The 24,418-nt window shown below is 45.5% G+C and overlaps 1 protein-coding gene across 2 annotated transcripts in view; it reads left to right on the forward strand.

Annotated features, from left to right (window-relative positions):
• Positions 1-24,418, forward strand: part of kank1a (KN motif and ankyrin repeat domains 1a) — a 218,026-nt gene that overhangs the window by 180,255 nt on the left and 13,353 nt on the right. For both annotated transcript variants that reach the window (XM_084338250.1, XM_084338249.1), the window contains 3 exons: positions 4,659-7,340; positions 19,862-20,029; positions 22,955-23,072. In XM_084338250.1, the coding sequence (XP_084194376.1) occupies positions 4,659-7,340; positions 19,862-20,029; positions 22,955-23,072 (2,968 nt within the window). The remainder of the gene's footprint in view (positions 1-4,658; positions 7,341-19,861; positions 20,030-22,954; positions 23,073-24,418) is intronic.

Raw genomic sequence — 24,418 nt, forward strand, 5'->3', positions numbered from 1 at the left:
CTTCCTGTCCTGGGCAGTGCTTTTGCCAAACCAGGCAGTGATGTTCCCAGTCAGGATGCGCTCCACAGCCCCGGAATAGAAGGACTGGAGTATCTTCCCCGATACTCTGTAATTCCTTAATTGTCTCAGGTGATAGAGGCGCTGCTTTGCCTTTTTCACCACAGTGTCTGTCTGTGTGTGTTGTCCATGTCAGGTCCTCTGTGATGTGGACTCCCAGGTACTTAAAACTAGGGATGCACCGATCCGACTTTTTCAGTCCCGATACCGATACCTGGCTTTGGGTATCGGCCAATACCCATACATGTATCCACGTTTATTTTTTTTATTATTAAAATATATATATTTTTAAAGAATTGTAAAGGATCACAAGTGTGTTTTTTTGATTTGTTGTAAACAAAGACAGAAAGTAAACTTCATTCAATTAATAAACTGTATGCCTCACTATCACTGTGTGGAAGAGACTGGGATCATTCTTTTGTGCAAGGCAACATCAGGCTTGACTTAAAACATTACTTTCATAACTTAGTGAAACTAAATGTAACAAATTAACACGGATATAAATGTACTGAATGGTTATTTCTTATTTTATTTATTATACATTTTAATTTTTTTTAAGAAATCCGATATATATATATTTTTTTACCGATACCCGATCCAGCTATTTTACTGATATCGGCTACCGATACCAATATCGGATCGGTGCATCCCTACTTAAAACTGCTCACCCTGTCCATGAAAGCCCCATTAATCCACAGTGGCGTGTGTGTTCCCTGCTGTATTCTCCTAAAATCCACGATCAGCTCCTTGGTTTTACCAATGTTCAGGAGTAGGCTGTTATCCCGGCACCAGAGTGCCAGGACATCAACCTCCTCCCGGTAGGCCTTCTCGGTTCTCGTCATTGTTAGAGATCAGCCCCACCACCACGTGTCGTCCGTAAAACTTCACTATGGAGTTGGAGCTGAACCTGGCCACACAGTCATGTGTGTACAGCGAATACAGCAGGGGGCTGAGAACACAGCCCTGAGGGGACCCGATGCTCAGGGTGATTGAGTTGGAGGTGTGTCCACCCACCCTGACCACCTGGGGCCTGTCGGTCAGAAAGTCCAGGATCCAGGCACTCAGGGTGGAGTTCAGACCCAGATCGATCAACTTGTCAGCCAGTCTGGTGGGGACTATGGTATTGAAAGCTGAACTATAGTCGATGAACAGCAATCTCACATAGCCCCCCTTCTGACTGTCAAGGTGAGAAAGGGTGCTGTGCAGTACCTGGGAGACCGCGTCGTCAGTGGGCCTGTTTGTCCTGTATGCAAACTGCAATGGGTCCATGGTACTAGGGAGGGAGGCACAGATGTAACCCTTGACCAACCTCTCAAAGCATTTCAGTGCCACCAGAGTGCCACCGGTCTGTAGTTATTTAGGAGGAGTTTTAATTAAACATTGGCCAGGGACAAATGGAGCAATTTTGTTAACTGGTCCCCATTCGCTGCTTTCATAGCTTACACTGACATTAGTATAACATAAACTATTCTTCTTCTCTTACATGATGAAGCCACACTGACCATCTCTTTCACTCCAAAGGCGTGAGGACACTGTGCTGCTCTCTGTGCTGCTCTCTGTGCTGCTCACTGTGCTGCTCTGTGTTTCACTATTGTGTAACCCATGTCACGCTGACAACAGGGACAGCTGTTAATAAATGCAGCGGCTGATAGGCTCCATTGTGAGCGTGTGTCACTGTTTACTCTCTGTCACTAGGAGTGTGACCCTATATGCTCGTCCCACAGTGATGAGGTCACCACTCAGCTGTCTCCACAGGGTCTCTCCCTGTGCCCGGTACCAAAGCGGCTTCCCTGTCAGTCCTCCTCTGTGACATGTCTGGTGGTGTGTGCTGCTCTCTCGTAGCTAGCCGGTGCCAACGTGGAGTCTGCAGCCCCAGACGTGCAGACGACACTGTCGACTGTGTTGGGATTCGGATATCAGCGCAGTGCAAACTGCAACACAGACGCACGCAGGGTGGGCTTCCTATAGGATACAATTGAACTAGTATTCTGAAATATTACCTTCTGATGCTTTTTAAAAGTAAACTGCAAGTTGGACAAGCTAAAAGGTACAACTTGTAATCTAAATGTTAACAAATGGGCCCCACCGCTGAAAGCCAAATCAAGGGGAGTTTTATTTTAGTTTTTCATTCTGTCTCAACACAAGGAGAGCCTATGTGTGTCAACTAAAATGTTAATAGTATTCGCTTATGATGAGCTATGAAAGATTTTCTCATGTATAAGTCAAACTAAATCTTTTATGCATACAGCCACATTTTGATATGGTCAAATGTATTAGAGGAAAGAGTGCGGCGTGGACCTACTGTATATAATGAACGGCAGTGTGACATGTTCACAGCTGTACTAATAGTGACTCTGTCCAGAACAGAAGCTGTTATTGTCGTGGCTTTTCACTACCTGGTGCTGAAGAACAGGACCCCTGTTCATGGTTATAGGAAGATCCCGAGCTGAACGTTGCACAGGATTGGAGGAGGCAATCGGCCAATGGTGCGCCTGAGCAATGCTTGGTTTACACCAATAGTGGAATTTCTTTCCCCCTTTATGGAGTGAAGATTGAGAGACTGGGGAGAGAGAGAGAGTGTGTGTGCAGTTCCGAGAGAGGGGGAAAGAAAGAGAGAGAGAGGGAGGGAGAGAGAGAGAGAGAGAGGGAGGGATTGAGGGAGGGAGGGAGGGAGAGAGAGAGAGCAGTGCTGTAACTCTTACAGCCTGTTCCCATTATACCCTGACATCCAACACAGCGGACAGGGAGAGAGAGAGAGAGACATAGTGAAGGAAAAAGCGAATGGAGACTGCTGTTGGACTGTGGTAAGTGGAGCTTGAATTTGAACAACAAGTCAAGAGAGGGGTGTTTAGTGGGAGGCTTAGTCTGGCTATTTCCTTTTTTTTCTTGTTTTAACTTAACAGAGAGGAAGGACTGGCGGGAGGAGACGTTGTCTCTGGAAGCTGGGAGAAGCTCTACGACCTGGTTATTTACAGCCGTGTTTGTATTAGCCCGTGTTGGAGTTCCAGGCATACCAAGGGGGCTAAGACACTGTATTTGGCCGACACGAGATGGAAACGTATAGCCTCCCAAGCGGTTGGGAAGGCTCGGTTGTGTGGCTAGCGGGAGCAGGGTTTTATCACTGACAGCGGCCACTTTCTGCCGCCGTGTGGAATTTGGACTGTGATATAAGCAGCTTTCCACCGGCACTGGCTGAACTTTGTGAACTCAGGAATTCATGAAATGTCTCGTCTTTTTTTTCCCCTCCTCTTTCTGAAAAGGGTTGGTTAAATGTGTTCTCTTTCTGAAAAGGGTTAGTTAAATGTAGTCTCTTTCTGAAAAGGGTTAGTTAAATGTAGTCTCTTTCTGAAAAGGGTTAGTTAAATGTATTCTCTTTCTGAAAAGGGTTGGTTAAAATGTGGTATCTTTCTGAAAAGGGTTAGTTAAATGTGGTATCTTTCTGAAAAGGGTTAGTTAAATGTATTCATTTATTGGGTCTGTTTTTCTGTTCAGATTGGTCTGGTGTAACAGTAGCACCTCTGCCCTTATTTTCCAGCTGGATTTTGGACTAGAACATATTGACTTAGTGTGTGTGTTTACCTCTCTCTCCATGTCCCCTTCTGCCTTTCGCCACGGTCTGTAAACAAAAGGAGATGTGCAGTTCAACTTGTTCCATTTTAATCTGTCGCTGAACTGTTATCGTTCTCGCGTTCTAGTTACCCATCGTGATGTACAGTTTAATGTCGAATTAGAATTTTGAGAGAACTGAACATTTCACAAGGATGATGTCACGACGTCAACTGGCCGTTTGAAGCTATGGAATTATAGGATTCTCAGAAAACATAAAAAAAAAAGTAGAATTTAGAAGAGAACAACATGGACTTTAGTCACTGTGTTGATATTGTGTTTACTTCCTCAAGTACTGTATGCCCACTTCTCAGGGTGTTGGTTGGCATCCCACCGGATTCTTCTCGCATAGTTTCAGCCAGACTCTTAACGACCCCTCGCCAAAATAATTACCGCTCGCTCGTGCTTTTCTAGCAGAAACATGTGAAACACTCGGATCGTGTTGGTACTTGCTCTGGGAAATTAGGGGTGATTTTCTGCGGCTGAAGAAATGCTTAACGCTTCGTTTTGTACCTGAGGAAACACTTAGCGTGCTTAGTTTAGTGCCTTACACCTGAGCCACTTTAGGTACAGAGACACTTTTTCCAAAAGTCAGTCATTACAATTTTGTGTCTGTGCTTGTCGGGTTCTTTTCTGGTAAAAGATATATTTACGTTTAGTCATTTAGCTGACGCTTTTATCCAAAGCGACTTACAAGTTTTGTACGACAAGTCAGCAGGAAGGGTACAACTCTATCGGCTGAGTAACGATGTTCATCAAAGTGTTCAGACTTGAGTGCTGCAGTGTTGAGTGTATGTTAGTATATTAATTAGGAAGAGTGCATGACTGTAAGAAGGTTATTTTTATTTAAAAAAAAATAATGAAGAAGTGTTTGATTACAGTGGTGTTATGTATGTATTTTGTTTTTTATAAAGTTCAGAAAGATTTAATTACGATAAAAATAAAAATGGTGAAAAAGGCTTCCTAATTGAGTTTTCTCTGTCTTGATTCTACAGAGGGAGGAGAGAAAGGTGCAGAGGATGAGAAGGACTCTGTGGCCCCCTACTACCTGGAGACCCCCTATGGCTATCAGCTAGACCTGGACTTCCTCAAGTATGTGGACGACATCGAGAGGGGCAACACCATCAAGAAGCTGAACATCCAGAGGAAGCCCAGAGCGGCCCGAGCCTTGGCGGTGCCCCGGGGCAGCACCGGAGGGGGCGGCGGCATCCAGGCTGAATGGACGTCCACGGACTCCCTGTCCTCCTCCAACAGCGACGACAACAAGCAGTCCCCGCTGTTCTTCTCCTCCAGGCCCCACGCCGCCCCGCCGCTCACCCCCACGCTGACCCCTACCCTGAGCAGGGCACTCCCGGCCTATGAGCCCGCCTTGTCGCAGTCCTACCACCAGATCGTCCCTGAGCCCAAACAGCTCCTGCCGCCCCCTTCCCCGCGGGTCGTCCACCCTCGCCACAACCCCCAGGTGGAGAAGACCCTGATGGAGACGCGCCGGCGCCTGGAACAGGAGCGTCTGCTCATGCAGCCTCCCAACGAGGCCCCCGCCCCCCGCCGCAGGCTGGCCAGCTTCGGGGGCCTCGGCTCCAGTAGCTCCCTGTCCTCCTTCTCCGGCTCGGTGAGCGCCAGCCAGATCTCCCCCGGTGCCCACCAGTCTCTGTCCCTCAACGGCCACCTCGCCAACGGGGAGTACAACCCCTACTACCCTCCCTCCGTGGGCAGCTCCATCCGCCACAGCCCCATGAGCTCTGGCATGACCACCCCGGTGACCAACGTCAGTCCTATGCACCTGCAGCACATCCGCGAGCAGATGGTGGTGGCCCTCAAGAGGTTGAAGGAGCTGGAGGAGCAGGTGAAGACCATCCCCATCCTGCAGGTCAAGATCGCGGTGCTGCAGGAGGAAAAAAGGCAACTGGCCGCTCAGTCCAAGAACCCTTTGGGAGGCTTCCGGAAGCGCTCCTACAGCGTGGGCAGTGCCGACCAGCTGGAGAGTCCCGGTCCTGTTCAGAAGGATGCCGAGCTGCACATCGTGGAGCCCGAAGTCCAGGGGCAGAGCACTCAGCGGCTAGATGAGTTCAGGCGCCTGGCGGCAGAGGTCCAAGCTCTGGACACGAGCCAGGATGGCAACGGAGCTGAAAGTCAGCAGGTCCGGCCCACCGCCACCCACAACCGGGCTCACCAGCAGTCCATTGGCATCGGTACGGATGAAAATATGAATAACCTCACCGTCACCGAGAGGAAGTGGACGACGGAGCGCTGTTTCCAGGACGCAGGGGTGGGGACGGAGCACCTGGATACACGCAGCACCGGTGTGGGTGTGACCGAGGCCATGCTGGGCATGGCGAGCGAAGCAGAGATGGAAATTGAGCTCCAGCAGCAGACGATTGAAGGTCTGAAGGAGAACATCTACCGCTTGGAGGTACAGCTGAAAGAGACCACCCACCAGATGGAAATGGGCAAGCTCAAACTGGAGCTCCAAGCAGCCGGTGGGTCCAACAGAAAAAGAGCCGACAAAGGCTGTATGGCCAGGCCAGAGATGTACAATGCCTGTGTGGAGGCTAAAGTCCAGACCCACAGCCAAGGAGTGGGCAACCACCTGGAGTTCAGTCATGCTAGCACGGCTCAGACTCTCCAAACACATACTGTAGGAGTGTCTTGTCGACCTGAAGTGCACAGTACTGCTGTAGGCCCAGAGGTGCCCATGGAGCGATGGGTAGTACACGAGATAGTGGAGGTGAGCGACCGGTGTGTCGGGAGACGAGTGGAGATGTGCCACCAGAGTGTAGGTGTGGAGCTGAACATTTGCGAGGTGGGAATTAACACTGAGATGTCGGTGGATAGCTTGGCTCTTTGCAGACCCGCAGTGGAGATGACCAAGGAGTCCAGATCAGTCGGCTGCGGAGAATGTTCTGTGGACGTGGTCGTCGGCCCTATCAAAGAGATTGTGACGCGAGGAACCGACCCAGATGTTGTCGGCAAAGTGGACGCTACAGTCATGGCCACCCCTGAGACTGAATCTCAACAGACCAGTACCGAAATGGAAGTTGCGATCAAGGCCACTAATACAGAAACGGCCGTCCTGGCTGACTGTTGCACGAATACAGTGTTGATCACTTGCAACAAGCATACCAGCACGGCCGTGACGGAGACCAGGACCGTTGCGGCTGGGGAAGGACTTGTCAAAGACGCTCAGACAACGGCGAAAATGCGCTCTATCGCTGTGGGAACCACCGCAGAGGTAGAATCATCCCTGGCCCAATCATCCTCTACCAAAACCAAAGATTGCGGAGTAGGACAAGTCAGCATCCACCAGAACTTCCTGGTTGGGTTAAAGACCAGGAATATAGCCTGCGGGCCTTCCCTGACGTCAGGAAGCGAGGAGACATCGGAGGCGAGGGCTCACGGGGGACCACTGCAAACGGAGGCCCAGGCGGGCCCTGGACTGGACCACTACATCGAGAGGGTACAGAAGCTATTGCAGGAGCAACAGATGCTACTAGCGGAGAATTACAGTGAGCTTGCGGATGCCTTTGGCCAGCCGAACTCCCAGTTCGGTTCCATCAACAGCCAGCTGGTCAACACCCTTTCCTCCATCAACTGCGTCATGAAGCACGGCAGCACCGAGGAGCTCCGCAGTGTGGACGTCCTCCAGCTGCAGCCAGACTCGGCTGCCACAAACAAAGGTGAGTGTTAAACACTTGTACTGGATGTTGCATTCCAAGATAATGGCACTCCACTTAGAACAATATTTTATAGCAACATTCACTGTTACCTAGTGACAAATTGCCAAGGGATGTGAGGCAATTTCAGAGCTATTCCAACTAAGGTATTCGACTCTGAATAAACACACACACACACACACACACACATCCACCATTAAATATCTTGCTAAACCAAAATAGCTGGCATCCATCTTAATCTGCCTCAGGGGAGCAAGTGCATAATTTGAAGAATGATGTGATTATTTTACCATGTCAATCTGTCTCAGTATTTATCTTGCACATCAATATTGAGCATTTATTAAGGTAGATCAAAAATCTTTCCAGACCAACGGTAATACATGACATTTTATGCATTTATCCAGATCAACGTACAATAACTACAACTGTAGAAGGAGCTCAAATGTTTGTATTGCCAACATGAGTATCGAGTACCTAACCAAGATGGTAGCCTAAAAATAAGTACTATAAGATAATTCTACAATAGGTACTAAAGGGTATCCTACAATAACTACTAAAGGGTATCCTACAACAAGTACTATTAAGAGTATCCTACAATAACTACTAAGGAGTATCCTACTGTACAATAAGTATTAAAGAGTAGCCTACAATAAGTAGTACTAAATAATATATGTACTAAGGACAGAAGTAATTATTCTTAAAGGACCAGACCACTCTTTATGACATGTGGTTCCAAGTCATTCTTCTTAACACTTTGGATGCCACGGACGACATAACACAGCCCACCCCCTGAATGCCCAGCACGACAATTATCGTTTTATTTTTTTATTAGCGATCTGAATTCATATTTCATCAACCAAGTCTACCGTTCGGAAACCAGCCCCATCAGGAGCTCAGATGTGAAAAAAGCGCCCCCTATCGTCTCCCAGATGGTAATGCACCATTTTGGAATGGACTCAATGAAAATGGATGAGAAAAGAATAATCCGGAATCCACATTTTACTTCTCACGCATGTACCCCGAGCCGATCGGATTCATTGTGGAGCATCAGAACAGCGTGGAATATGTGTTTACAGTATGTAGCATTGGATCAATAAAAGGATCGATTTTTGGAATGGCGATCAGGAATTGGAATAATCTTTTTGGATACCATCTGATCTCGGGTAAGGAATCTATTTTTACCAGTTTTAGGATAATCAGACCTGTTTTCACGGAGATATAAGCTTTTCCCCCTATATGTGATTTGGCTGTGCGAGCGATCAGGAAATATATCGGATCAGATATCAGAGCGCCTATATAGCGTGCATACGTACACATATACTATCGATAATCTAGCGTTTATTTGAAAACGATTCATAAATAGGCCGAAAAATGTGAATGTTTTTTGTGTATTCTAGAATATTCCGTTTATTATGGAATATTTTTATTTTCCTTGAAAACAAGGGCTTTTCAAGATGCTATTCAACGGAAATGAACCGATAAAAAAACAATCCGCTTCGACAATGTTGACTGGAAAATGACCAGTCTTTTTGACGGGTTCGTTCAAAGTCATTCTTCTTAAGAACCAGACCAGTCTTTATGACAAGTCATTCTTGCATTTGATATATAATTGCATAATATGAATATAATAGAATTGTATTTTATGTTTAGCTGATTCATCACTGCCATAGGCTTCCAGTGTATCTGAGAATGTGTCTTAAACATTAAATGAACTGAAGAAAGTCGCCTCGTTCTCACGTGTGGCTTGTTTTGTGAAGGGTTTGCCCTTGTGATGTAATACAGCATCTGAGGAAGAACTCTATGATGCAATAGAGCAACTTCTCAAGGAAAAAATACTTTTCACAAAAAGAAACGCAACTCGGATATTAGCAGGACATTTTAGTACTTTCCTGGGTGTATAGCACAACATTTTAGTACTTTCCTGGGTGTATAGCACAATATTTTAGTACTTTCCTGGGTGTATAGCACTTTCCTGGGTGTATAGCACAATATTTTAGTACTTTCCTGGGTGTATAGCACAATATTTTAGTACTTTCCTGGGTGTATAGCACAATGTTTTAGTACTTTCCTGGGTGTATAGCACAATATTTTAGTACTTTCCTGGGTTTATAGCACAATGTTTTAGTACTTTCCTGGGTGTATAGCACAATATTTTTGTACTTTCCTGGGTGTATAGCATGACATTTTAGTACTTTCCTGGGTGTATAGCATGACATTTTAGTACTTTCCTGGGTGTATAGCATGACATTTTAGTACTTTCCTGGGTGTATAGTATGACATTTTAGTACTTTCCTGGGTGTATGTGGTGTTTTAAGACGCATCTCTCCAGACACAGTGGAGGCCTGTGGCAGGTAAACCAGCTGAAACAGCTTCAGTAACGGTAGAAGATTATGAAAAAAGAAAGGCATCTTGATTGTTGTATCAAGACGTGAATTTTATTTTATTTTTCCCAAACATATACAAATAAAACATATTAAAACATAAAGCTAGAAAAAGGTGTTTTCACACATTTACCTAAAGCAATTTGCAAAAAACATGTTCGGGAAGGGACTGGAGGAAGTAAAACGTATCTAGTCCTGCCCCTTCCTTAAAATAAATTACATATAAAATTGTTTCTTTCTTATAATATAAATCTACAAATGCCAAAAAAGAAAACATATGTTGTACTTCAGTCACCTTACTACTTAGTCCTCTCTCTCTCGTACATGTCCAAACATATTTGTTTATAGCGGCCTTTGAATTGGTTTGTATTATTGCTCAGCTTTATACTGGCATCTAGTCCATTCCAAAGGGAGCTGAGATGCACATGCTTTTCAGATTCGTACAGGCACTAGGCTGTTTTAGATTCAATGTCCCTCTTAAATTATAACCACCTCCTCTACCTATGTGTATTTTTTTTACATGTTATTTATTACCTTAAACATCATTTGTGCAGTTTTGAAGTGAACTAAGTCCATGAATTTTAATGTTTGGCTCTTGGAAAGACTTGGAACCTGCACTTCAACATTCCAGTGACTGCAGTACAGCCTGGCTTCACCGTCATCTACAGCAGAGTTCTAAATCAAAGGAGAGATTCCAATGTTTGTGATGTCATTGTCATGTGCTGCTATCCTGGGTAACGGGGACTAATATGGGATTCATGATAGGGCTGGGCGATATGGAAAAAAATCATATCGCGATAACGATATGATAATGTTATCATATTTCTCGATATCGATAATTATCAAATTGTTATAAGTATTAAAAAAAAAAATTTAACAACAGATGTATGTTTATTTTGCAGCAATTCTTTGTCATTGTCGCCATCTTTAGTGTTACATCCCCTCACACTCCAGTTCTCAGGCTGCAGCTGGTTTAAAAGCGAAAGTAAACCGGCTTCTCTGCTGGCTGTGGCTCCAGGGGAGTTGAACAGTGCTGGCTCTGCTAGTTTATTTTCGATGTTTTGGCGCTTTTTTGGTGGACAAACCACAGCACATGTGCACCGTGACTCGTGACTGGAGTCTAGTTCTGCTAGCACACATAGCCTACTGTGTACAGACGGTTTCAAACTGTATTTTAAATTAGAAAGCAAACAAAATAAATGGACGAGAAAAATAAATCTCAATTTGGTCAGTATTGTCATTTGGACAAGCAAAGCCATTACTTTAAGTTGCAGGCAAGAAAGACAAGTATGTCCACTGTCTCTGGTTTTAAAACTGCCCTGTTGCAGGTTTCGATTTTTTTTATTTCGATATCGATTATTAAAATATATCGCGATATTTATCGTTATCGTTATATCGCCCAGCCCTAATTCATGACATTAAATAACACTGGCATAATACGATGCTGTCTAAGGTGTGCATATGTGGCTCATAATCACAGCTGTAGCATTGATGTAATGGATACAGATGAAAATGGTCTTCCCACTTTTACATTTTTTTAATCTTTTTTTAAGTTGAAAGTGAAACAAAGATGGGGGCGGTGCACACACTCATGCCTGATGGAACTGGGCAGGCCAAAGTTATCTCTGACCCTGAAATATGCAGCGGGGGGCTTTGGACCTGAACCAACAATGAGCTCATTGCTTTTTAGGAGGGAGAGCGAGAGCGACTCTAAATGGCCACTTGTTTTTTTTACATCCTCCCTCCCCCTCTCTCCTAGCGTCTCTGTGTTGATGCTGATTCATGAACCCGCTCCCCAGTTGCATAACTGGGACAGGGCAGCCTGGTCACCATGCAGTGGGGGGGGGGCTGGCGGGCGGTCTGCCATGGGCTTGTTTCTGCTCACATACTGGGACAGGGCAGCCCTGGTCGCCATGCAGTGGGGGGGGGGGGGCTTGCTTCTGGTCACATACGGGCCCCTCTGGAACTAATGAAGTCACTCCTTTTTTATATTTTGGATCTGTTAAATCACCATGGGTTCTGTCATAGTGTCCTGGGAGTTAAATCACCATGGGTTCTGTCATAGTGTCCTGGGAGTTAAATCACCATGGGTTCTGTCATAGTGTCCTGGGAGTTAAATCACCATGGGTTCTGTCAGTGTCCTGGGAGTTAAACCACCATGGGTTCTGTCAGTGTCCTGGGAGTTAAACCACCATGGGTTCTGTCATAGTGTCCTGGGAGTTAAATCACCATGGGTTCTGTCAGTGTCCCGGGAGTTAAACCACCATGGGTTCTGTCAGTGTCCTGGGAGTTAAACCACCATGGGTTCTGTCAGTGTCCTGGGAGTTAAATCACCATGGGTTCTGTCAGTGTCCTGGGAGTTAAATCACCATGGGTTCTGTCGGTGTCCTGGGAGTTAAATCACCATGGGTTCTGTCAGTGTCCTGGGAGTTAAATCACCATGGGTTCTGTCATAGTGTCCTGGGAGTTAAATCACCATGGGTTCTGTCAGTGTCCTGGGAGTTAAATCACCATGGGTTCTGTCAGTGTCCTGGGAGTTAAATCACCATGGGTTCTGTCATAGTGTCCTGGGAGTTAAACCACCATGGGTTCTGTCATAGTGTCCTGGGAGTTAAATCACCATGGGTTCTGTCAGTGTCCTGGGAGTTAAACCACCATGGGTTCTGTCCGTGTCCTGGGAGTTAAACCACCATGGGTTCTGTCATAGTGTCCTGGGAGTTAAATCACCATGGGTTCTGTCATAGTGTCCTGGGAGTTAAATCACCATGGGTTCTGTCATAGTGTCCTGGGAGTTAAACCACCATGCTGTCATAGTGTCCTGGGAGTTAAATCACCATGGGTTCTGTCATAGTGTCCTGGGAGTTAAATCACCATGGGTTCTGTCAGTGTCCTGGGAGTTAAATCACCATGGGTTCTGTCATACTGTCCTGGGACTTAAATCACCATGGGTTCTGTCATAGTGTCCTGGGAGTTAAATCACCATGGGTTCTGTCAGTGTCCTGGGAGTTAAATCACCATGGGTTCTGTCATACTGTCCTGGGACTTAAATCACCATGGGTTCTGTCCTGTGAGAGGCAACTACCCATGTGACCTAAGGATAGTATTACCTTTACCGCACTTGAAAAACATTGAAACGTTCAATTGCAAATTGAATCAATTGCTGTTGTTTTTGCTGGTAAATGAATCATTAATCGCGATGCTTCTGTAAGCAGCCAGGTGTTCTGAATTCGGATCAGAGGGATGTAGAGTGTAAGCAGCCAGGTGATCTGAATGCGTCTCAGAGGGCTGTAAGCACTGCAGCCATGTCCTCGCGTGTCTGAGCCCCACATGGCCACTGCTGAAGTTCAACATGTCCAGAACAGATGATCACCTTTATTGTTTTCTCTTTCAAAATCAGAGACCATTTTAGTCCAACATTTCTGTTCCTGCTTTGATGGATAATCCTGCTTCTTTAAAAACTAAATTAACACATTCATGAATAAATAACTATATATAATTATGTTGTGAATTGATTACAAAAATGTTAAGTTATTAAAGTTTAAAATATGAATATTTTGTTGTATTATTTGATGTTGGAATAAATAAATTACAAACTGGTTAGAGGAATCAATTTATTTTAACTTTATTAATAATATTATATCTCAGTTTAGATTATTTCAAAATTATAATGAGAGTGAGTAGCATTACCCACAATATAAATGAATTGCAGACATAATTAGCAAACAACCACACAAAGAACAGTTACAAATTAACGTCTGCTACAAAGTGAATGTGAACAGCTTGCCTGTAAATTGTTTGGAAAGTAACATTTCACCCAAATAAATGCTACAGTGAGTTAAATGCTACAGCTATTAAAGAAACAGATAGCCATAGTGTCTTTTGAAGAGACAGTGAACAGTCCCTTTCATACTCCTAGTTGAATACGATTACTTGGAACAGTGTGAACTTGTGTAACATGACTCCAGTCAACCCGTTCATAAAATCTGAAAATACTTTTTCTTTAACCAGTTGCTCAGACAGACTGGCTTGTTGACATGTTAACCAGTTGCTCAGCAGACTGGCTTGTTGACATGTTAACCAGTTGCTGAGACAGACTGGCTTGTTGACATGTTAACCAGTTGCTCAGACAGACTAGCTTGTTGACATGTTAACGAGTTGCTCAGACAGACTGGCTTGTTGACATGTTAACCAGTTGCTCAGACAGGGTGGCTTGTTGACATGTTAACCAGTTGCTCAGACAGACTGGCTTGTTGACATGTCAACTGGTTAACATGTCAACAAGCCAGTCTGTCTGAGCAACTGGTTAACATGTCAACAAGCCAGTCTGCTGAGCAACTGGTTAACATGTCAACAAGCCAGTCTGTCTGAGCAACTGGTTAAAGAAAAAGTATTTTCAGATTTTATGAACTCCCATCTCCAGTCCAACACCCTCTATGAACCCCTTCAGTCTGGCTTCCGTCCCGCTCACAGCACCGAAACCGCACTGGTTAAGGTCATCAACGACCTCCTCATCTCCGCTGACTCCGGTGCCCTCAACATCCTGATCCTACTCGATCTCAGTGCAGCCTTTGACACAGTGTGTCACTCCATCCTCCTCCAAAGGCTGCACCAACTGGGTGTTGAGGGCACAGCACTTGACTGGTTCTCCTCCTACCTCACTGACAGACACCAATTCATCTCCCTCTCCGGCCACACCTCCTCCCCCTCCCCAGTCACACAGGGGGTCCCCCAAGGCTCAGTCCTTGGCCCCCTGCTCTTCATCTGCTACATTCTCCCCCTTGGTCACATCATCCGTAAATACCACCTCAACTTCCACTGTTACGCTGACGACACCCAAATCTACATCAGTACACAATCCCCCCACAGCCCACCCCTCAGTCACATCGAATCATGCATCACCGAACTCCAAACTTGGATGACCCACAACTTCCTCAAACTGAACAGTGACAAGACTGAACTTCTCATCATTGGCACCAAAACCACCCTCACCAGATCCGGACCCATCACACTCACCATCAACGACTCCACCATCACCCCCTCCCCCCTAGTCCGCAACCTTGGTGTCCTCCTTGACCCCACCCTCTCACTTGACCCCCACGTCCGCTCCATCGTAAAAATATCCTACTTTCACCTCCGCAACATCGCAAAAATCCGTCACTGCCTCTCCCCCCCCCGCTGCTGAATCCCTCATTCACGCCTTCATCTCCTCCCGCCTGGACTACTGCAACTCCCTCCTCACTGGTATCACCTCCCGCTCCCTCCATAAACTGCAAATGGTCCAAAATTCAGCCGCCCGCCTCCTCACTAACACCCGGTCCCGCGAACACATCACTCCTGTCCTCCACTTCCTCCACTGGCTCCCGATCAAACACCGCATTCACTTTAAAACACTACTCCTCACCTTCAAAGCCCTCCACAGCCTGCCCCCCCCCCTACCTGACTGATCTCCTTCTCCCCTACTGCCCCACCCGTTCCCTCCGGTCCTCCTCCACTGCCTCCCTCACTGTCCCGACATCCAAGCTTAAAAACTTCGGAGATCGGGCCTTCTCTCGCACTGCACCCCGACTCTGGAACTCCCTCCCCCAGTCCATTAGAGACTCTCCTACACTCTCCACCTTCAAAGCTCGCCTCAAAACCCACCTGTTCTCCCTTGCCTTCAACCCCCCCCACCCCTAAACCCCCCCTCCCCTCCAACCTGATTGATATCTGTCTCCAGTCTTTTTTGTGCTATCAGGCTGTCTCCCCTGTTCCCCCCATGGTCTCATGTTCCTTTTGTTTTTGTTTCTTTGTTGTTTTTGTTTTTGTTTCTTTGCTTTCATTTCTTTGTTTGTACCCCTGCTCCCGACTACTGTCAGCGACTTCGGGTTATTGAGAAGCGCTATATAAATTAAATGAATTATTATTATTATTATTATTATTATTATTATTATTATGTTAACCAGTTGCTCAGACAGACTGGCTTGTTGACATGTTAACCAGTTGCTCAGACAGACTGGCTTGTTGACATGTTAACCTGTTAACCAGTTGCTCAGACAGAGTGGCTTGTTGACATGTTAACCAGTTGCTCAGACAGACTGGCTTGTTGACATGTTAACCAGTTGCTCAGAGATACTAGCTTGTTGACATGTTAACCAGTTGCTCAGACAGACTGGCTTGTTGACATGTTAACCAGTTGCTCAGAGATACTAGCTTGTTGACATGTTAACCAGTTGCTCAGAGATACTAGCTTGTTGACATGTTAACCAGTTGCTCAGAGATACTAGCTTGTTGACATGTTAACCAGTTGCTCAGACAGACTGGCTTGTTGACATGTTAACCAGTTGCTCAGAGATACTAGCTTGTTGACATGTTAACCAGTTGCTCAGAGATACTAGCTTGTTGACATGTTAACCAGTTGCTCAGGCAGAGGGCTCTATGCTTACTTTTTCCCCAAGGAGTGAAACAATTTAGGAGCACACAAAGAAATTTAGGAGCACAGTGAAACATTTTCAAGTAACAGAGTTTATTAACTATTTATTACATGCATATTATACTGTGCTTGTGCATACTAGGGGACAAACATCGGTGCAATAGCACATACCGCCAAAATCTACTAGACGCAAAGGATCATCGGTTGTCGAGCTGCTTTTGTATGTTGTAGTGTCGTCACGATACCAACATTTTGACTTTGATATCAATCAATCAAATGTATTTATATAGCATGTTTAAACATGACGCTTGTAAACCAAAGTGCTTCACATAGCTAAGCTAAGAACAAAGAAAAGTATAAAATAAACAGAAAAAATAAATATCAACGGATAGACAAAGGTAAAACAGAACAACACGTCAACAAGTACGGCAAGAGTCAAAGTGAGTCAGGGAAGGCCAGGCGATATAGGTGGGTTTTGATTTAAAAGACTCAATGGAGGGGGCAGATTTAATGGACATGGGGATGCTGTTCCAGAGGTCAGGGGCTGCGACCGCAAAAGCACGTCCCCCCCTAGACTTGAAGTTAGACCTACGGGTGGTTAGGAGACCCTTATCAGCCGATCTGAGGGCCCTGGCGTTGGTATAGGGGGTGAGGAGGTCTGCTAGGTAAGCAGGGGCCTTACCATTTAGGGCTTTGTAAACCAATAAAAGGACCTTGAAGTCTATTCTAAAGCGCACCGGGAGCCAGTGGAGGGAGGCAAGTACAGGGGTGATGTGAGCTCTCTTCCGGGTACCTGTGAGTAGTCTAGCGGCAGCGTTTTGGGGGAGTTGTAGACTGGCTATGGTGGATGTATTTAGCTCCAGGTACAGGGAGTTACAGTAGTCTAAGCGTGAGGATATGAAGGCGTGAATTACTCTTTCCAGGTCTGAGGGGGAGAGAATGGCCTTGATCCTGGCTATGGACCGGAGCTGGAAAAAGCACCCCTTCACCACCGTGTTTACCTGCCTATTGAAGGAAAACTCAGGGTCAAAGAGCATGCCCAGGTTTTTAACAAAGGGCTTGACTAGGGGAGACAGGTTACCCAGGCAGTGCTGGCAATGACACTGGTTTGGTTCGGAGGGCCGAAAAGGAGGATTTCACACTTTGACTGATTGAGCTGTAGAAAATTGTGTGCCATCCAGCATTTGATGTCGTCTAGGCAGGAACGAAGACTGTCGAGATTGTTTATATTGTTGGGTTTCATGGGGAGATAGACCTGAGTGTCGTCAGCATAAAAATGGAAAGAGATGTTGTGTTTTTTAATGATCAGACCAAGGGGCAGCATGTATAGGGAGAATAGGATATGGCCAAGGATGGAGCCTTGTGGAACCCCGCAAGAGAGAGGCAGAGGGGGAGGAGCAGTTTCCGATATTAACGGAGAAGCTTCTATCACTGAGGTAGGAGGTGAACCATGATAGGGCTGTGCCACTGACACCAACTGCCTGGTGAAGACGATCAATGAGAATAGCATGGTCTATTGTATCGAAAGCTGCACTGAGGTCTAAGAGCATAAGGACAGCACAGTCCCGGTTGTCGGTAGTGAGGAGCAGGTCATTGGTGACCTTAAGCAGGGCAGATTCTGTGCTGTGGTTGGCTCTGAAACCTGACTGAAATGTGTCCAGGATGTTATTATTATAGGAAAGGTAATGGCATATATTATTAGATGACGCAACATGGAACATTCTTAATACAATTCTTTAATTCATTATAATTGAAACGCTATTGTAAATAATAAAAATAAATACAATTATTCTGTTATAGCTGCTCAGCTATCGATATGAGAGAGAGAGAGAGAGAGAGAGAGAGAGAGACACTAAGATTGAAGGTCCGCGCTGCTCTGTCTATGACACCCCCACTACGCAAAACTATTACTCCCACACTGTGCTCGTAAAAAAAAAAATCCGGTTCGCACAAATAAATGTTTAGGGCCGAATGCAAGTGAAATGCTCACACTGTAGAGCCCTGAGGCAGACTAGCTTGTTGACATGTTCAAATGACAGAGCTGACCTCTTCTGCACAGTGTGGCCAAAGAAAACGAAAGTCTAGACCAGGGGTCTCAAACTCGCGGGCCAATTGCGGCCCGCTGGATGATATTGTGCGGCCCCCCAGATGATTTCCTAAAAAGTAAATTAAAAGAATTCCCAAAAAAAGATTTTTTTTCTTTTATTTTTTTTTTGCAGTCATGTCATCACAAACACTGGCATTTAAAGGGTACAAATAAAACAATTCCTGCACCAGAATGCAGGAAATGAAGTCTTTGTAACACAACATTTCCTGGTGGGGGACCCCCGCTTAAAAAGTGGCCTGACTGGGGCTATATTTCGCACTATATTTCCTGGCCTGAATGATTTCCCCTGTCCGGCCCTGGTTTAAAGCCTCCAATGCTTATTAGTGTGTGTGCGTTTGAACGTTTGCATGTTTCAACCATACATTTCCATACAAAAAAAAAAAATACTTGAAACCCTTTTTGTGTGGAATATTTGATGCGGCCCAGCCTCACCCAGACTCTACCTCATGCGGCCCCCAGGTAAATTGAGTTTGAGACTCCTGGTCTAGACGCAGGTGTAGCCAAGTACCAATATGGGCTGTAGTGGACATGTGTCTATGCTGGCACTGGGCTATACCAGTCTAGAGTTTTGTCTGTGTACAGTGCCTCATCATCAGACTCTGACTCTGGAGGGCCATCTTTTTCTTGGGTGGCTCTGGTTCCATTTCCTCTGGAGGGATGTGACGCAGCAGGCTCTCTGTCCTTCAGCAGCTCCCTCATCGTCTGCCACACCTCTTCCCTCTCTGCTTTAGGCAGGCACATTTAATCTGGGATCTAGAGCTGTTACTGCCTTTAGTCAGGGGCGGACCTTCCTACAGGCGATATAGGCGGTCGCCTAGAGCGCCACCCAGAGGGGGGCACCAAAAAAAAAAAAAAAATCTTAAATTTTTTTTTTTTTTAATTTTTAATAAAAAATTTTTCTTTTTCTGTGCAGTTTTGGCGCCCCCCTCTATATCTGCAACCATTATTTTTACATAAAAAAAATTCTAACATAAGGGAAAATGAGCCAAAAATCTAAAACGGTCGGTCGGTCTGAGCCTCAGCTTTAGGTGTTCACAGTCAGAACATGCTAGAGCGCTGTGCATTGATGGGTATCGGTCAAGTGTTTATAGAATTGAGCGTTGAGGAAAGAAAGTCTAACATTAGAGAACTATGAAGAGACAAAAGCCATAAAAAAAAAATTACAAAAAAAAAATTACAAAAAAAAAGAAAAAAAACTTTTCTTTTGGGGGGGGGGGGGGGGGGGGGGGGGGCGGCGGCGCAGTGGCGAATCTCGCCTAGGGCGCCAAATGTGCTAGGTCCGCCCCTGCCTTTAGTCATGACATGTTTGTGTTCTCCTTTCGTCTGGTCAGGTCCTCTGTGAATGCACCTTTAAAGCACACTATATAGGTAGGATCAATATCAGAGACCGTACGCAAGAGGTGGCAAAGTGCACGCAGCACCACAGAGCAGGACACGTGTTGGTCACCCAGGAGCTCAGTCACACCTACAGTACAAACACACAACAACAACAACAACAACAGAATTAATGACTACACTTACGCCGGCCTTCCTTCCAAAGGAATTTCAAAAGGGACTTGTATGGCTCTGAGTAACCCATCTCTGAACAGTCATGTATTTATAAATGTGTCCTCTCTCCTTGGTGCAGAAGGAAGGCCACAGCCCAGGATGGTCAGCGGGTTGGACTCGCAGTCGCAGAGCGTCGGGGCCGAGGTCTTCCAGGCAGAGAACCCCACCACTCAGCCCACACAGCAGCCGAGCAGCACGGCTGAGCAGAAGAGCCGCATGGACCTGCAGATGTCCACCGCCCTCCATGGTACTACTGCCCACAGCCAACCTGGCAACCCCACAGCCAACCTGGCAACCTCACAGGCAACCTGGCAACTTTACACTTCCCAAATGCCTCACTTTGCTATGCCAAACCTTTTTTTACATACAGTACTCGAAATATAGATCTATTTTGGTTATTTTGGCCAGGATAAAATATAGTATTATCTATTTTTTGTTAAGATCTCAGTGGATAAGGTGTTTTGGTTCAGATCTTCAATAGGATAAGGTGTTTTGGATCAGATCTCAGTCAGGATAAGGTGTTTTGGATCAGATCTCAGTCAGGATAAGGTGTTTTGGATCAGATCTCAGTCAGGATAAGGTGTTTTGGATCAGATCTCAGTCAGGATAAGGTGTTTTGGATCAGATCTCAGTCAGGATAAGGTGTTTCATAACATCTTTATACCCCCATCACCAATATATCGCATAGTCAGTTGTGACAAATGACTTCGGTTTGCTTCCTTTTTGATGAACAACCACTCATGTCTGTGTGTGGTCTGTCATTTGACAACCACTCATGTCTGTGTGGTCTGACATATTGGAAAGATGAAAATAGCCTAAACATAGAGGCTCTGTACCTATTGATACGTGGAACCCCTTTAGAGGTCAAAGGGTCGGTATGTTTCTTAAAGGGGCACTTCACCAATAAATCATGCTGACATTTTGCACATAATCTCACACACGTCCACAAATAGTTTTGCATACATTCACGTCATCAGTGACGTCATCAGGGCCATTAGGTCCTTGTGTTGTGTTAATCACAGCACCGTGAAATGAGGTAGCAGTCCCTATAAGACAAGACACTGCTATATTTACATCTACATCATTTCACAGAGCTGTAATGAAACACAAGCAAATTGCAAAGTCGCTGTGTTCATTTTGCAGAGCCGAGGACGGAAGTAGTTGGAGAGTCAGCAATAATAATAATTAACAATTCATTACATTTATATAGCGCTTTTCTCAGACTCGAAGCGCTTTACAACGTAGGGTTAGGGAAATTGCCTCCTTCAGCACCACTGGTAGCACCCAACCTTGGGCTACGCAGGCTCAATGGCTGCCATACACTGGCACCAGGCACACATCACACTACACATGGCTGAACGGCTCAGGAGACAGGGATTGATATCAGCCAATGAAGGGGAAGGGATGATTAGGTGGCCTTGATGTCAGAGACCTGATTGGGAATTTTACCAGGAACGTCAGGGCCTCGGTTTAGCATCTCATCCAAAGGACGGCACTCACAGCGGTACGGTGTCCCCATCACCGTAACAGGGGCATTGTTACTGACAAGTCCAGAGGACAGAGTGCCCCCTGCTGGACAACAACACCACTTTTCCGACCGCAGCCTTGATGATGTCTCGCGTCCTCTCTGTCTCGCCACCCCCCCCCCCCCCCCCCCCCCACCCTCAGCCTGCCGTCTCACCCACCTGTCAAAATAAAGGACATGCTGAATGTCTCTGTTGCCACATAGTTTATAGGCTACACCACATTCAAGCAAACACACACACATACATATACACACACACATACACGTACAGTATGCATGTACATACATGAGACGACACACGCCGTCTTTGCCCCGACGCAGCAGAAGAGGAGGCCCCCTCGTCAGGGCAGGTCTTGGCAGATGTGCTGACTGACTCCGCTGTGCCCTGCGGCGCTGGTATTTGGCTTTGAGGCCTGTACTTAAAATGACTGGGATACCTCTGGGTTTCCATGCCACACAGACGCGACAGCTTTGGAGGTAGGACACTTAGAAGCGACTACGCTCTTTGTTTCGCCGTCAAAGCTGTTGATCACGCTCCAGGAGTTTTCGGGAGCCTGCTTTTTATCAAGTGGTGTTTTGGAATGAAGGAACCAGGCCGGTGTTTGTTTACTTTGAGTTCAGTCCATGCGGAAAGCAAACTGTAACCTTTTTTATCAGCCAAACAAATCTCAGTAACTGAAATTAAAACTTGATTTCCATGTTATCCCACTTTACTCCATGTTATTCCACATTATTTAGAACCTCCCAAGGTTTTCCAGTGTGTGTGCGTGGGGGGGGGGGGGGGTAATCAATCGGTTCCATTTTGGCCAGCTGCATGTAGGCGTCGCCGGTAGGCTCGCGGGAGCTCGGCACGCTCGCTGCAACCTCCGTGACCACTTTGACGTCTAAAGTATAAATTAGGCATTAAGCTCCGTGTCCCCTTCTCCCCCCCCCCAGTGCTCTCCTAGCCGGCCGGGATGAGAGCGCTCCTCTTAGCTCATTTAACCGACATGTACTTTATACTAATAACGTTACATGTTTCACTATTAAACCTATATTGATCCGTCTACGACCAGAAAGGATGAGTTGGGTTCCACCACAGAGCGGATGTGTGCGCGCATCACCGGGGCAGAGAGGAACGTAATCCTGGTCAAAACAACGGGGTAGACTACAATATATTTGCATTTGTTAGCCATGCTAGCGATCTAAACAATCAATCCATGCCAAAGCTAGATGTGTAAAAGGTGAAAGACTCACACTCACAGCCGTGCTGATTTGGCAAAACGGCATCCAGCCGTTTTCGGTGGAAAACTACTTTTAGTCAGGGCAGTGCCATGGCTTCTCCATAGAGCCCTGTTGTACTTCTTTTTTGGCGCAGCAGCTCGCGCAGGTCCGGGGCAACTTAGTCACGTGACTCAGTTGGTATCGCTGATTGGCTCGAACGCGGTATGTTTGTATACAGCGAACAGGTCTATCGTCATCCCACAATCTGCCTTCATCGTGTTGTCATCCATATTTAACTCCATAGTTCATGCAGCTCTGCTTGCTGTTCTGGTCTGTAGCGATGGTTCTGACGATGCTGTGGTTCTGGTCTGTAGCGATGGTTCTGACGATGCTGTGGTTCTGGTCTGTAGCGATGGTTCTGACGATGCTGTGGTGTCTCCTCAGGACAACCCTGCGGTCAGAGCACAAAGACGACCCTGAAGTCCATCATGAAGAAGAAAGATGGCCGACCGGGCTCCAACGGCACCAAGAAGAACCTACAGTTTGTCGGGGTGAACGGAGGGTGAGTGGGTCAACGGTCAAATAGAACCTTTACCTTAAAGATCCCCTCCAGATGTATTTTAAACCCTTACAAAAACGTATATTGATTCCTATATATTGCATAAATTAGTTTTTTTCCATAAAATTGTTCAATAAACTACTGAAAATGGCAGTAAACAGTATCTCTACACCTTTACCCTCAAGTCCAGTCCTACAGTCACTACAGTAGTGACATCATGGTGAGCGGTAGGAGCTGGAGACTACTGTACCAATGCATTTTTCAGAAATATCTCGCCGTCGTATGGCTTGGCCTATCGATTATCTAAATCAGCGGTTCTCAAGCTACAGGTCACGACCCAAACAGTTGGGTTGTGCATTGTCAAGTAAAACAATTATAATAAAGCAATAATTATTATTAAAAAAAAAATTATGTTCTGGCAACATATTTATACAAATGTGTATTGATAACATAGTGCTGTAATACAATTTTCTAATAAATATGCATGATCAAGTTCAACAACGTGTGCTTTTATTTTGATATTCCTTAATTCCACATTGAAATTACGCAATACATTAAGTGTGGGGTCGCCAAAAAAAATCCTAAATAAAATGGGGTTGTGGTATTAAAAGGTTTGAGAACCCTTGGTCTAATATGACACATTTAGTCCCCAGATTCCACACAGCAAGGCTGGTGAGCAGGCTAGGGGGAGTAGGGGGGAAAGTGTTTTGCAAAATTACAATATGGTGGATTTCATAGGTCCTTAGGGCAAATGTTTAGACAAATCAGTACTCGCATTTCTGGATATCAGTTGTATGACTAACAGATAAGGAGATACTCTGATCACAAATCAATAGGGTTCTTCCTCTAGGAGTCATGAATGTACACCGCAAATTTGAAAAGATAACATCCCAGACACGTCGTCAGGTTTATAATGAGAATCTGAAACGGCTTTCTTGGTGATAGTGGTGCAAAGACATATCAAAGTTCCAATGTTCACAATACATACTGACACACTACCTTTACATTTTAAATGTACAATGTACACTACCAGTACAATAACAACAGGAACTCACATACAGTAAACTAAACACTGGACTATACACACCTCTCCATATTATGTACACCAAACAATAGACAGTAGACTATATGTACCACAGTCTCCATACATTTAGTACTATGTACATCAAGCAATACAGTAGACTATATGTATCACTCTCATACATTTAGTACTGTGTACATCAAACAATAGACTGTAGACTATAATAATTGAGCTGTACTGTATTGTACCCATTCTGCAATCTGTTAATAACCTTTTCAATCAATCAATCATATACGTATCACGCTCATACATTTAGTAATATGTACAT

This window comes from Notolepis coatsorum, assembly GCF_963971535.1.
Source record: "Notolepis coatsorum genome assembly, chromosome: 2".
Classification (NCBI taxonomy): Eukaryota; Metazoa; Chordata; class Actinopteri; order Aulopiformes; family Paralepididae; genus Notolepis; species Notolepis coatsorum.